The sequence below is a fragment of the Formica exsecta genome, unplaced genomic scaffold (genome assembly GCF_003651465.1).
Source record: "Formica exsecta isolate Colony F162 unplaced genomic scaffold, ASM365146v1 scaffold72, whole genome shotgun sequence".
Taxonomy (NCBI): domain Eukaryota; kingdom Metazoa; phylum Arthropoda; class Insecta; order Hymenoptera; family Formicidae; genus Formica; species Formica exsecta.
Genome location: NW_021853485.1, coordinates 2,460,345 through 2,474,147, shown reverse-complemented (window position 1 = coordinate 2,474,147; position 13,803 = coordinate 2,460,345). Strand labels below are relative to the sequence as shown.

General features: G+C 34.2%; 2 protein-coding genes across 6 annotated transcripts; one reads left to right on the top strand and one right to left on the bottom strand.

The window, feature by feature from the left end:
* Nucleotides 1-8,654, top strand: LOC115243635 (nose resistant to fluoxetine protein 6-like). Its single transcript, XM_029820774.1, has 14 exons — nt 1-715; nt 2,107-2,351; nt 3,807-4,000; nt 4,155-4,258; nt 4,513-4,734; nt 4,844-5,057; nt 5,258-5,423; nt 5,526-5,605; nt 5,684-5,779; nt 5,859-5,988; nt 6,207-6,381; nt 6,598-6,739; nt 6,814-7,012; nt 7,085-8,654. Exons 1-13 carry the CDS (start codon nt 481-483, stop codon nt 6,977-6,979), a joined length of 2,169 nt encoding a protein of 722 aa, XP_029676634.1. The 5' UTR covers nt 1-480; the 3' UTR covers nt 6,980-7,012; nt 7,085-8,654.
* LOC115243634 (myotubularin-related protein 2) lies at nt 7,220-11,139 on the bottom strand. 5 transcript variants are annotated; one of them, XM_029820769.1, is made up of 10 exons: nt 10,955-11,065; nt 10,215-10,444; nt 10,005-10,112; nt 9,274-9,726; nt 8,672-9,119; nt 8,426-8,601; nt 8,230-8,337; nt 7,925-8,109; nt 7,654-7,858; nt 7,220-7,555 (listed from the first exon to the last, which is right to left on the bottom strand). In XM_029820769.1, exons 2-10 carry the CDS (start codon nt 10,338-10,340, stop codon nt 7,403-7,405), a joined length of 1,962 nt encoding a protein of 653 aa, XP_029676629.1. In that variant the 5' UTR covers nt 10,341-10,444; nt 10,955-11,065; the 3' UTR covers nt 7,220-7,402. The 5 variants fall into 5 exon arrangements, with proteins under 5 accessions (XP_029676629.1, XP_029676632.1, XP_029676633.1 ...); XM_029820772.1 differs by having other exon boundaries at nt 7,654-8,109; nt 10,955-11,139; XM_029820773.1 differs by having other exon boundaries at nt 7,654-8,109; nt 10,968-11,139.
* Nucleotides 11,140-13,803: the final 2,664 nt, after the last annotated feature.

The following is a 13,803-nucleotide window of genomic DNA, read 5'->3' as shown; positions in this document are numbered from 1 at the left end:
ACGACGGGGACGTCTCGCTTTCTATATTACAAATTCACATTTACTTCTCTCTATATAGACCAGTTCTCTTTTGGTCGGCGAATCTCGCTGATCATTACGCGCGCTATCATTGTGCAAGCTAAGGAGAAGGGTTCGCAAATGAAACTCCGAATATAACGCTAACATTTCGCGCAAACGGCATCCATCGGCTAAGGGATAACGATCCAGAGAACCGTCTCCGCTTTATCCCACTCTTTCATTATTCCATTGATGGAGCGCCTCTCTCATTCGATTAATCGGGAAAAGCTTATCTCGCGAAAAGTTGCTCTCTTAGCAAAATCTTAAAGTCGCGTGATAACCAAATTCGCTACGCGAATAAAACAACTCTACTCCTTCGCGCCTCGAGATTGACTTCATGACTGGTATCGGTGTTTGACAGTTTGCAGTGTGATCGAAGATATAAAAGTGACTTGGTAAAACTTGATGTGATAAAGCCACATCATGTCGTATCGGCTATTTCTATCGTCTATTCTGTGTATTCTCTGCACAAATCTCGCTACATTATATCATGTCTCCGCACAAATTGATGTATCAAGGGACAATGATATTAATAGCCGTACGATACCCGCTTATGCCGTCGCTTTAAGAGCCGATCTTCTCAACTCGACGATATGCGAGAAGGAATTGAAAGACTTCCGAGATGCTGTCGAGCAACGGATATTGTGGAGTTTGAAGAGTTAGTAAAATCTTTTATGGTAATCATTATCGATTAAGTACTAGAATGCAAACCCGGAAGAACAATTACTCGTATATTATAAATCGTTGAATCGTTCAACTGAGATAGTTAAAATTAACTAAAATTCGATTTATCTTGTGCATGCTCTTCTTTACTTTTAATTGTGAGAAAAACGGAGAATCAAATCACAGTTATAATTTCAACTAATTTATATTTTTTATATAACTATCAATATGATAAATTATATATTTCTATGTTATAAAAAAAAAATTATTTCAGCATTTCGGACATCTTTCATATTTGTAGAACTAATGATTTAAAAACCCTTGGAGAAAAAAAAGTTAATATAATGTATATAAATGATATATTCTCCCTCCCTCTATAATTAGGATATAAATTGACCTATAAATAAAATAACTCTATATTAGATTTAAAAGCGCAAATTATAAAGCTATCTATTAGAGAATGTTCCGTTTATTTAAAGTGTCCGCGAGCTGCATTCCGATAAGATAATTAGTTCAATCCTTATGCAACTGCTTTCAATAAGATAAGTAGTTCAATTATTATGCAACGCATTCTATAATACATAAATACATTATCGCCGCGATTATGTCAGGACACGTGATTTTTCACTAGAGCAACTCGCCGAAACAACTTTCTTCGTGTGTTACACAAGGAACATGTTTCCTAGTCACGTGCCAGGGAAAACTGTTCGTTACGCATGCATACCGTACGATTTTCTCTCATTTCATTTCGAAGATCAAGTATCTCCAGCCAGTTGAAACACGTGCGCCTATTAATGTTCAGACATCGGGTACATTAGTCGAGAGAGCTACACATGCTCTTTTCTAAGTACACAAAGTTATATATCCGATAAATGTATTCCTGCGTGTGTCCCGAGAGCCTGTGTCTATAATATCTTTTAACACTGTCGTTGTTTGCTCATGTGAAAAATATTTTAAGCGAAAGTACAATATAAATAAATCATCGTAACTCGCTAAATACATCATTTTTCGTAGTCAGTATTACTTTAGTTAATGATATTATTTCGTAATGAGTAAAGAGAGTTATTACTATGATTTCTTATTAGTATCATTCCCATGATCATTGATTTTTTACAATGCAGGGATCTCTCCCTGGGATAAAGAATAATGCTCTTTTTTTCGTAATGATTATTCATAATCATTGTCTTATATGGAATACAATTTTAAATTACAGCAACAAATAACGACAATATTAACGAGTATCTAAAAAATTTGGATAATGTGAGATACCTAAACTGACTATTTTTTACAATGAAAATATTTTGTTGATTAATTAAATAAAGAATAGTATTCGATATATGTTTCCGTAAATAACAATTACTTATTATTTCTTTTTTTATTTTCAAGTGTTGGACTCTAGTGGCGGAGTTAAATCAGGTTTCCTTTACGGAAATAATTATTGGTTGGGCATCAATAACCAGTGCTTCGATACAATGAACACGGATCCTCTAGAGCTTTTAGATAAGGATTTATTGAATAATACGCTATACCGTGATCCGCAAAAGGAGTTTCCGCCTTTCGAAGTGACTTACTTCGTTGCTTATTTTAGACACAACAGTACTCTTCAGTACCATGTGAATTTACCCAATGAAGTAAGTTTATAAATCTTTATAAAGACCATTTTATAAAAACGAATCTCACAGAGACGAGAGAAAGAAACTAAAAAATATATTAAGTTATAGATTAATTTATTGAAACCAGAGTGAAAGAGAATTTATGCAGATTTTTCAATTTTTATTTTATCGTTGAGTTGCAATAACGCATTCTGTGGTTAGCCAATCCTAAATTCCTCGTTTCTTTGCGCCTTCCTGGATTATAGGCGTACCTTAAATCAACGCGAGAGAATTAAAGTAATTTAAGTTGTCATTAACCAATGTTGCTGCAAACGGGTTCGAATAGGCTGAATGCAACTTTAGAATAGTTGTTTGACGCAATACCACAAATCCTAAAAAGAGAAAGTTAGAAATAGTGCACTATAATATTATTCATAAACACACTTGTAATCTTTTGAAGGATTAAACAAATCTTTCTGTTGAACAAATAATGCATCATACATAAGTCTATATCTTTCCGAGAAAAGGCTTAATTCTTAAAAATCAAACTGGAATTATGTGTCATATTTGCTCAACATTAATACATTCAATATTTGACGTATTTAACTTTGCACAAATAATATTACGTTACTTTACGTAACATTGTATAAATATAACGTAATAATAAAATAAACACGAATTAAACTTAGTGACTAATTATATGACAAACATATATTTAAGAAACTTAATAATATAAAAGTTTGAATAAATTCTTTCAAAAAGAAGAAATTTTTATATAATAAAATTTAAATAAATTAATAAATTTACTCACATTTTTCTTGTTCATATACTAATGAAAGAAATATATGTACATATATAATTTTTTTTGAAAATTTGGCGTATATATAGGGTGTCCCAGAATTACCGCACCACTTGCTAATGACAGATTCTTGAGATTATTTAGAGACGATTTTTCCTCAGCGAAAATATCGAGGCATCAATAATTTCCATGTTATAAGCGATTCAAAAAGAAGGGCTTTTTGCAAACTAAACTTTATAGAGAGTTAGAACTACATTCTTTAGTTAATTTCAGATAGAATTTACTTTAATAGAGAAAGAGAATTTTAATTTAAGACTTACAATTAGTTACAAAGATATATGATGGAAAAAATTGGAAACTTGCAAAAAATACCTCTCTCGACATTTTCGCTGAGGAAAAATCCAAATAATCTCAAGAATCTGTCATTAGCAGATGGTGCAGAATTCTGGAATACCCTGTATATAAATGTTTAATGAAATAATTGAAAACAAAAGACGAATTAACAATGGATTTATAGTAAGTATTCTTCGGTGTTTAATATATATATATATCACTCAAAATTCAATTTTTTAAATATAAAATCCAGATACTAATACAACACATACACATACAAAGTAGATAGGCCATGTAAGAATGCACACATTTTGTATATATTTGATATTAAAATATACTATATAAAAGAAATTTTCCTTTAGGATTTGATTACGCTCGGTCTCTGTTTACCAGCATCGTGCTCTATAAGCGAGTTAAGCTTCATTTTGGAAAGAATATTTCGCGATAGAACTTTCTTAATCAATGATCTCTATTCCATGGACTTTAAGCTGATCGAAGTTAAAGATGTAAGGGACGATCATCAATGGTTATTTAGTGGTGCGATGCTTCTCATCTGGTACGTTCAAAAAAATTTAAAGCTAGTAATTACGAGTATATAATAATAAGATAAATTTTCACCTAGCTTTGAAAAAAGCTTAAAAAAATAAGGAGAAAGAAAAAGAGACAAGCGAGAGAAGTTTATTTCGCATATACTAATTTTATGATTGCAGTATTGTTTTAGCAGTTAATATTTCCATGATGATAATCGGAACGGCATACGATATACTCGTGTATCAAAAATATTTAAATACAAATAATAAAACTACTAAAGCTAGTGAGTATCCAGAAATTTTTTATTTTTTTCAAAAGCCTATTATTTTTATATTATTTTAATAAAAATTAGCAAAACATTTTTTGTGTATATAAATATAATATAAATATGAGAATATACTAATATATATGTATAATATATAAATGTAAATGAATAACAATGGAAAATAGATATTAATTTTCTGACATTTCATCATTTAATCAAAGCACCGTGGTTTTTATATTAATGTATATTAAACATTCCGAATTATAATTCAGTTGGCGAAAACACACCCGAGGAGATGGAAATGGCAGTGTCTTCACATAGAAAAAATAGAATCGGAGAAGTGCTAATATGTTTCTCCGTTTATACAAATTCGAGAGCAATATTTAACACGAAGATAGACAGTGAGGCAATGCCTGTCATTCATGGCTTAAAATTTTTAAGCATGGTTTGGGTAATAATGGCCCACACCTCATTATACTCAATGGATTATCTAGGCAAGTGATTTGGAAAAAGAATCGATATGTTATCATTTCTTCTGTGACTCTTATTATTTTTTCATAACGTATATAACAAAAATAACGAGGGTATCCCATTATTACATAGACAATAAAGCATGGAGTTGGAGAGTCAGCAAAGGCTTGCCCATACAGGTATTGACCAATTCACATATATCGGTCGATACCTTTTTCTTTATAAGCGGCTTCTTGGTGGCCTATTTATATCTGAAGAACGTAACGGGCAAAGGACGAATTGAACCGATTAATTATAGAGCGAAGCTAAATGAGTTCTTTGTCTCAGTAATAAGAAGATATATCCGGTATGTTCTCTTTTCATTATCTTACGAATTGCACAATAAACAAAGACAATAAATGTGATAAAATAATAATAAGCGACACAGTTATGAGCAAAATAAGATAACGCAACAAGGAAACAATTTAAAAATCATATTCATTATACATATAGATTAGATAATGTAAAATTCCTTACGGATTCATATCCGGAAATTCTCATTTTAAGGCTGACACCGGCTTCCATGATGATGGTGGGAATACTGCAATTAAACTCGGGTTGGTACAGCGAAACTTCACAATTTTACATGGACGAGAGACCGCATGAAACTTGCGCAAAATACTGGTGGAGGAATCTTTTGTACATAAATAATCTGTTCAATCGCAGAGAATTGGTACGCAAACGCGTTTAATTAAAATCGATCTAATATTATTCTCGGAAGCGTCATAAAAAATCTTATCCAAGCACAAATTCTCTTATATCTCTTTTCTTGCAGTGTATGAGTTGGAGTTGGTATCTAGCTAATGATATGCAATTCTTTATAATTGCTATAACGCTACTGATTTTGTCTACCATGTAAGTTAATTGACTGTTTCAACCGTATATTATACGATTACGAGATATATTTGAATATATATGATTTGCGAATTTCAGATACTTTTACACAGCTGCTCTCATATTGGTCGGACTTTTAATAGGCTCGATTGTACTCAGCGGTTACATTTCATACATCTACGAATACGTTCCGATGTGAGTTAGAAAAATTCTGTTAATCATTTTTACGAGAATAATTAATTAAATAAATTAAATAATCTTTTTATTGTTATAGATTAAGCGAACTATACAGACTTATAGATGTCTTATACTATCCGCCGTGGGTAAGAATAGGTCCATATATTATTGGAATAATTGCAGCTTACATTTTAATAAGATTAAACAAAAGGACGACCTTAAAAAGGGTAAAGTATGATTTATATAAATTTTTGTACTAATGTAAGCTTGACATTTAAAAAATAAAAAAAAAAACCAATTGAAATTAAATTAAATACATACTCAGTGAGAACTTATTTATAAATTGATTAATATAAAAAATATGTAAAAAAAAGAACTGTGTTATTTAGCTTAGATTTCAGATATTACTATCATTGCGCAATAATATTTTAAACGTAAATTTCAGACAACCTTAATTTTATGTTGGTGCCTAGGCAGCGCTTGCAACATTTTCGTATTATTCGGTCTTTACAATCGACGCATATCCGTTCTGTCAAGTGCTATCTATGTCGCGTTAAACAGAACAGTTTGGGCCATAGGTATAGCGTGGATTGTTATAGTATGCTCCACTAAGCACGGAGGTTGGTTCACTTAATAATAAATAAATTTTGTCGAATTTGCATAAACAAAGTTATCGTAATATATATTATTCATGTGTAACTTGCAGCCCCCATTTAATTTCAGTTTTAATTCACGCTTCAATGAGCATTGTTTTATAACGAATAATACATAATTCAATAATTTAGAAAAATGTTATTCTCCGATTATTTCAAACAATCTTGCGACTTTATTTGCAGGTATCATTAAGCAAGTGCTATCGTTCAAAGTCTGGATACCTCTTAGCAGACTCACATATTGCGCTTACCTTTTGAATCCTTTCATCATACATTCGATTCATTTGCACGACGAATCGTCCACTCACTTGGAGTATCTATCCTTAAAAAAAAAAAAAAAAAAAGAAAAAGAAAAAAAACGTTCGACATCAACGGAGCTTATCGCAATTTTTGTTTTCAGGGAACCATGTTTATGGGACAAGTTGTAATTACTTACTTCTGCGCTTATGCATTATCCTTAATGGCAGAAGCGCCATTCATCATGCTAATGCGAATGCTAGTCCAATCTCGTAGTAAAAGGAAATGTAGGAGGAACGAGATTATAATTTCGCATACGAAATTGTGAGAAATACTGTAATATCATTAATACGTAATTAGCGTAAGTAGTTCAATTAATGTCGCACATCTCTAAAAATGACATCTCGGATAAGAAAATAATTCCGACTTTTAGATGACATGCAATGGTATTCCGCTATGGAAAATTTCGATATCGATGAAGCTGGATATATAATTTACATTGGTGTTCAAATTAGAAGGAACGTTGCACTTTATACGGTTGCGATGAATTCATTGAACTGCAGGCAAATGCGCATACGAGTCTAGATTTATCTTTATGGAGTGTGGGCGTATTGTACATAGCATCCACAAACGGAATCAGTCAAAATATCTTATACTGGCTCAAGTATAAGTAGAATCAAAGTAGATCAAGAGTTTACAGCTCATTTACAAAACTACAAATATTATCAGACGATCCAAGTTCCCAGCGGCGCTATGTGTGAACCGGGGAATGTATTCTGGGTGGCGCCGGCGAAGTCACAGACCGATTCGCTCGAGAAGCTTGTTCGCGCCTGCCTTCTTCCAACTGCTTTTCGAGTTGCTCTTTTAAGACTAGAAGTTCCCTTGTTCTTTGATAGACCGGATCCTTAAAACGGAGATAAATACAGGTGTTTTGACAAAAATATTTGCCTAATTCATAAACTATTTATCAAAATAATCTTAGATAAATAGAATTTAACGTACCTGCTGCCGCATGCTGGGGTTCCATCTGCAGTATAGACTCTTCCACGGTTTGATGTACCGCATACTGGCGACTGGCATTAGGACAACCTGATAATTCGTGCCAGACCGATAAAGAGGATTCAGATAGAGAGGTAATTGACTGTTGGTATACGACCAGAGAGAAACTGTTCTTTGCTTCACTTGCTCTTGTACTCTTTCGCGTTCACTGTAAATTGGTAATGATGTGACTCCCGAAAAAAAATGTGAGACAAATCTATATAATATAGTATACCTGCTGAATAAGAACGTGCCGAATCTGCAAGAATAGAGATGATCGACAATGGTAATTAGGAAATGTTCGTTGAATTCAAAAGCGTTGGGGAATTGCCGCGTTATTTGCCAGACGCAATCAATAAATTGTAGAAATACTGGTGATCTATCTGCATCGCTGTGATGTTCATCTCCATGGCCTATTCTCTAAAAACATTTTAATCATTATTAATTATGGACATGATAGTAACATAAGATATCGTAGAAATGTTTATAAATCGTTGCGAGCTTTATAGAAAACTTTAAAAAAATTTGATATCATGGTACCTGTTGAAATTTGTGCCCAAAACTAAGCCACTCCTTTTCTATTAGAACTTCGAATCCCTTGACCGTTCTATAATATGGATCTAACATTAGCATTGCGAGAGCTGTAAGCTAAAAAAACAGAGATATATATAATTACAGTAATACTTAATAGATGCAAATTTAAAAATAACTTAGCTTAGAATTAAGAAGTATTTACCTGTGCTGTTCGATCCCAACCGTCGGAACAGTGAACCAAAACAGAAGTCTTGTGATTCTCAACTTTATCCACAATTCTTACAGCCCCAGCAAGAACACATTTGATATGTTTGAGCCACATTGTCGATTCTATGCCCGATAACCATCGAGCTTCATCGATTGTGGGGAAACATAATTCTGAAACAGAGTATATATATGTACAAAAATAAAGGCAGCGTTACATTACTAGATAAGTCTTGATGGATACCTTTTAATTTTCTGAGACTTTCTCTCATGACGTGTATATTATGAATATCAAGAAAGACCAATTCCGCGTTCTGATAAGCGTCTTCGCTTTCGTATCCGCCGCCTTTCGCCTTGTTCGCTATCGCGTTCGGCATCGGCCGCGCGTCCATAATGAAGAGTTTGTGACTTTGTGCGTTAGCGTCCATTATCAGCTGGACGTACCTCTCGTCCTCGCGACTCCGTTTGCCACCGACGCCTACCAGTGGCTGCGCGCAACGAGTTATCGTCGCTTGGCTTTCCGGATGGATCCACGAGAGGACCGGCAATCTTCCTCTACTTCTAAAAGACGCGGATGCTTGAAGATCCTCATCAATCGCTGCGGCAGGCACTGCCCAAACAGCTGGATAACTATCGCACAGCGAATATGTGTCGTTGATTTTGGATATTTTCCACATATCATTATTTACACCCTGAAATTCGACGAGAATAAATGTTAAATACGTTGTTTATTAATAATGTCAGATTAAATTAATATTTTGTATTTACAAAACTTATGTACTTTTGAGGTAGCTTCAAATTTTAGATTGAGCGTCGATACATTTCTCGATATGTATTATTACATACCATTCTCTTCAGCTCTGCAATAGGCTCGTAAACATTCCAACCATTTTCAGAGAACGTCTCAGAGTATTCAAAGGCGAACAAAGGTAGCTTGTGAGATAAAGGAAAAGAATACTGTTGTAGCTTTTCAAACACATCTCGTCTAGAATGATTTTCCTGCTTGTGTGCAAATCTGAGATTCCTCATGTCTTTACAAAATACTTCGATTCCGTAAGAATTCTCTCCTCTACTCGACGCACCGCCAACTTTTTCAATTCGGCTAACGACGCCCAACGGCACTTCAACAATGTAAGGCGTTTCTCGATCTATACTACGAAAATGGAGCTTGTAGTTTGTAACACTAAGAATCCCCCTGGCAGGTCCCGAGTAAGGACACAAATATGTGACTTCGTGCGGAATGCCTTGCATCCGCTCTCCATTCAGGAGTGGTGGTCCCGTGTCCCCTCCAGACAAATTCTAATCAGAATAACGAAATAATTGACCAATCACACAGACATCATGCAATGAGAGTAAAACAGATTTTCTAGCATAACTTCAACAGAATCAATGATACAAATAAATATATCGCAAAGTAAAAGTGAAATGATAGGGAAATATTTTTTACGCAACAGAACATATTGCATTCTAACACAAATAATCTTTATCAAAATAAGTACCGCATACAAATTAAAAACGCCATAATTGCGCAAAGAAAAACGAAAACTGTGCTTGAAAATTCGCTACACAAAACTCACTTTTACTTGATTATCTTTTTTAGCCTCCAGAGCAGAGACTATATTATTATCTGTTGAAGTAGAGCTTGAGGAAAAACTTTTTGAATGCGATGCTTTTTCCCAACTCTCCTAAAGAAATTGTGAACCCATTTCAGAATTCAATAAATAGAATTATGTACCTATATAATATTATTGGCCTTAATTTTAATCACAATTAACACTCATTCATACCGATTCTTGGCCCATTTTCGAATTAAGCGAGCTGCTCTTGCTGTCCGAGTTGAGGGAATCTGAACTGGCATTCTTTGAATTACTTTGCTCCGCACTGAGAAGTTCTGCGCTGCCTCTCTTTTCCATACTTGCATCAAAGATAGCTCCAGATTTTTCTACTTTCGTTGCAACATTCTTATATTTATAGTTCCATTTACAACTATCCGTGGGGTTGTACAATCTATTTGCACCTGTACACAATAAATTATATTTTAGAATATAATAAAAATAGACCATTGATATTTAACAATGCTAATTTCTTGTAAACTGAGCAATTTCAAGAATGTTAAATTAATCAAAATAATAATACAGTATCTGGATATTAAAATTTACTTATTAAGTCCAAGCACGAATGAATAAAAATATAAGCAATAAAATTTATGCGTTTTCCTACGTTCTGAGACTTCAAAATCTCTGCGAGACATAACCTCACAAAACTCGCAATGCGCGAGATAATATAACGACGAAACAATGTCAACCAACGAGCAACGAGATTATATTAAAACATAAGCAACGCGTACTCTCGCACAAAAAATTACGACAAAGGGAGAATTTGAGAGAACGATACGAGAAATCGAAATTGGAAGCGAATCATGCCGTGCCACGCCCGGAACGAGAGCCGCTTTTATATTATTCCTCGAGACACGCCAGAATCTCAGTCGTGTCGATCACCGGACAAACGACGGGTATACGGAACTTGCCTCTGACACGTACTTTATGCGATACACATAGCCCGCGACTGTTCGCTCCTGTCAGTGCAACAGTATACTTTTGACAGAAGCTGCCATCTTGCAAATAATCGCCGACAGGTGATGCTGCTGCTCTCTATCTCTCTCTCCTCGACTCCACGTGCATCGCGCACCTGTTCGAAAGGTCGAGAGAACCTTATCTTGTCTAATCGTAATATTCGACATAAACATTAGCGATCTGGTTCAAAAATATAAACAAATGTTCCGTCACTGGAATCAGAAAGTCATGCGTTCGATTTATGAGCAATATCGCTTTGATTTCAAATGACAGCTTAAAAAATTGATAAGTATCTCGACTCGATAAAATTTCAGAAATTGGCATATGTAATATACGAGAGGTAACAGAATATAATTCCAGTAAATTTTGCAATCATATCAATGCATTAAAGTTGCCATGAAGCTCTTTTCTAATACTAATAATTGCAATGTTATTATTTTAGGGATAGACTGATTTATAAAGTAACGAGAAAAACATATATATGTTCATGGACAAATAATTCTTCTCGTCGTTAGGAAATCTCTCAAAAAGCGGCTTTGATAAATGCATTTTTTGACAAATTACGATAATAAACTTATTTCAATGCGACGACGTCGTACACGTGTTACGAGAAAACGCTGATTCGCTTTGATTTGAAAGAAGTTTCCCACTAGCAAGAGAGTGCGCCTTCTCCTTTGGAGACTAAATGCGATTACATCTGTATCGTACGGGTTCCGGGATGCCTAAATCTTATTAAGTGTCAAATCGGATTACATGCGAACTCTGTTCGGTGCTTGTTATTCGCACTGATGGACGATCACAACACAACTCTATGAGTACCAAACGATTTGTAAACCGATCAATAATATTAAATTTTGTCGTCGATGTGGAATCTTCAAAAGTGCTGTAAAAAATAATATTTCAATAAAGTAGTTATTTTCTTTTCTATACGACGAAAGGAAAAATGCAATTAATTCATCAATATACGTTGCATTTGAAACATAATCGGTCATGTATTGTATCAGATTATATTCATAAGCATGTTTGATTAAAATTTATACTTCTTGGACTATTAGGATATATTTGAAATAAGTTTTATACTTCTTGTAAAAAAAATTATAAAAGGAACACTTTGAGATGATGAAAAATCACTAGTTATACAATTGAGATTGAACTCTCACAATGTAGATAGGTAATCGAACTTTATGTTGAATTTGAACTGGACGTTGAAAGAAATCTAGTCTGAAACTTATCGTCAAACTTTTAAAGAATTCGAACGAGTTTCTATATACGAAATTATATAAGATTATTCTACATCAGTGTGTATATTATATATATATATATATATATATGTACATGTACACACTCATTCACGGTAGTATCATTCTAACAATTAAGCTATCGTAATGATTCTTTGGCAACTCGAAGCTGTCGGAATATAACTATATATATATATATATATATATATATATATATATATATATATATATAACACACCCTATATAAAGAGAAATACATACTTCAGTTGACTTCTTAGGTAGAACATGTCGGTAAACACGCTCGATGCAATAAATTGCAACTGTGACAATTGCAGTCGTTATAAATCTTGCATCCTTCACGTACGATTGCAACATACTGTTATTAATTATATCGTCAGCACTGGTAGTAGCTACGTAGATAGATATATAGGTAAGTCTAACTACGAAGTTAGGATATCACACGATCACGTGCTGTACACTCGGGTTGCGATGTATTTGCGATGACCGTTGCAACTTATTCTTGTTGCAACGACAACTTCCTCCAGTCTCTTGTTATTATTCATCTGTAAAGCCAGTGATAAAAGCGCGAAGGAGACGGCAATTGTATATGTATAGGGAGAAATTGTGAATTTATTTGTAAAAAAGGAGGATTGTTCGACAGAACAAAAAGTATAAGATCGACAGTTCGAGAGTGATGCAGCGAGTTTGATTATGTGTATATTCTATATGTATATATAGAGCGTAATCGCGCGCGTAACATGAAATATAAAATTCTCATCATCAACTATATTATATATAGTTAACTTTAAACATGGTCAACATATAAATATACAGTCATCACATTAAGTTAAACGTATTCATACAATATACGAACAGCGAATCTATACATAGCGTATGATTATAAGAATCTTTTATAATTTCGGTCTCTTCTTTTGTTCATTTTTTAGATGCACTTATGTACCTTTATACACACACGCATGTATCCCCATGCACATACATACTTTCATACATTCGTACACATATATATACTCGCCGTGTATATAATACATGTAATATACAAAACGCTCGGGTCGCGTGTGCTTCCACCCGTGAAATATTCACGTGAGTACGTGGAGACGCTACCGGTTAGAAAAAGAGGAAATCAGAAACGGAGTAGACGAATAAGATATATCGCGTACGCACATTCCGAGTCCTCGCGCATCAGTACAGAAGTTAGAAGAACAAAGTACTGTTTCGGGCGGACAGAACGCGTGAAGCGTTTCTTCCGTTTGCATTCACATTCGCTTGTATAACATTTTGGCACTTGTAGCGAAGAATATTCTATTCCCCGTGCGCGCGAACTCACGCGAAACGGTACTTTCCTCTTCTCGTTCCCTTCCTCGGATGATATTCAAATCGGATGACTTAGGCCACCGTCGATGCCGTCGCATACTTCTCAGAGTCCTGTAGAAATCATTACCGAGAAAAAGATTCGAAGCGCGAAAGCTTTAACGAACACAGAGTACGATTCGCATTCTCATTGTCTAGTTCATTGTTCTCGTTTTTACTCTCCTTCTCATCCTCTT

Excerpts from the sequence above, each read along its gene's own strand:
- LOC115243634 (XM_029820770.1), bottom strand. The coding sequence starts at position 10,678 with ATGTCTCGCAGAGATTTTGAAGTCTCAGAAC. Across the intron at positions 10,113-10,214 it reads CGAAAATGGGCCAAGAATCG|GAGAGTTGGGAAAAAGCATC; the intron begins GTATGAATGAGT and ends CAATTTCTTTAG. Across the intron at positions 7,556-7,653 it reads ACCCCAGCATGCGGCAGCAG|GATCCGGTCTATCAAAGAAC; the intron begins GTACGTTAAATT and ends CTCCGTTTTAAG.
- LOC115243635 (XM_029820774.1), top strand. The coding sequence starts at position 481 with ATGTCGTATCGGCTATTTCTATCGTCTATTCTGTGTATTCTCTGCACA. Across the intron at positions 5,058-5,257 it reads GTAATAAGAAGATATATCCG|GCTGACACCGGCTTCCATGA; the intron begins GTATGTTCTCTT and ends TCTCATTTTAAG. Across the intron at positions 5,606-5,683 it reads CTACTGATTTTGTCTACCAT|ATACTTTTACACAGCTGCTC; the intron begins GTAAGTTAATTG and ends TGCGAATTTCAG.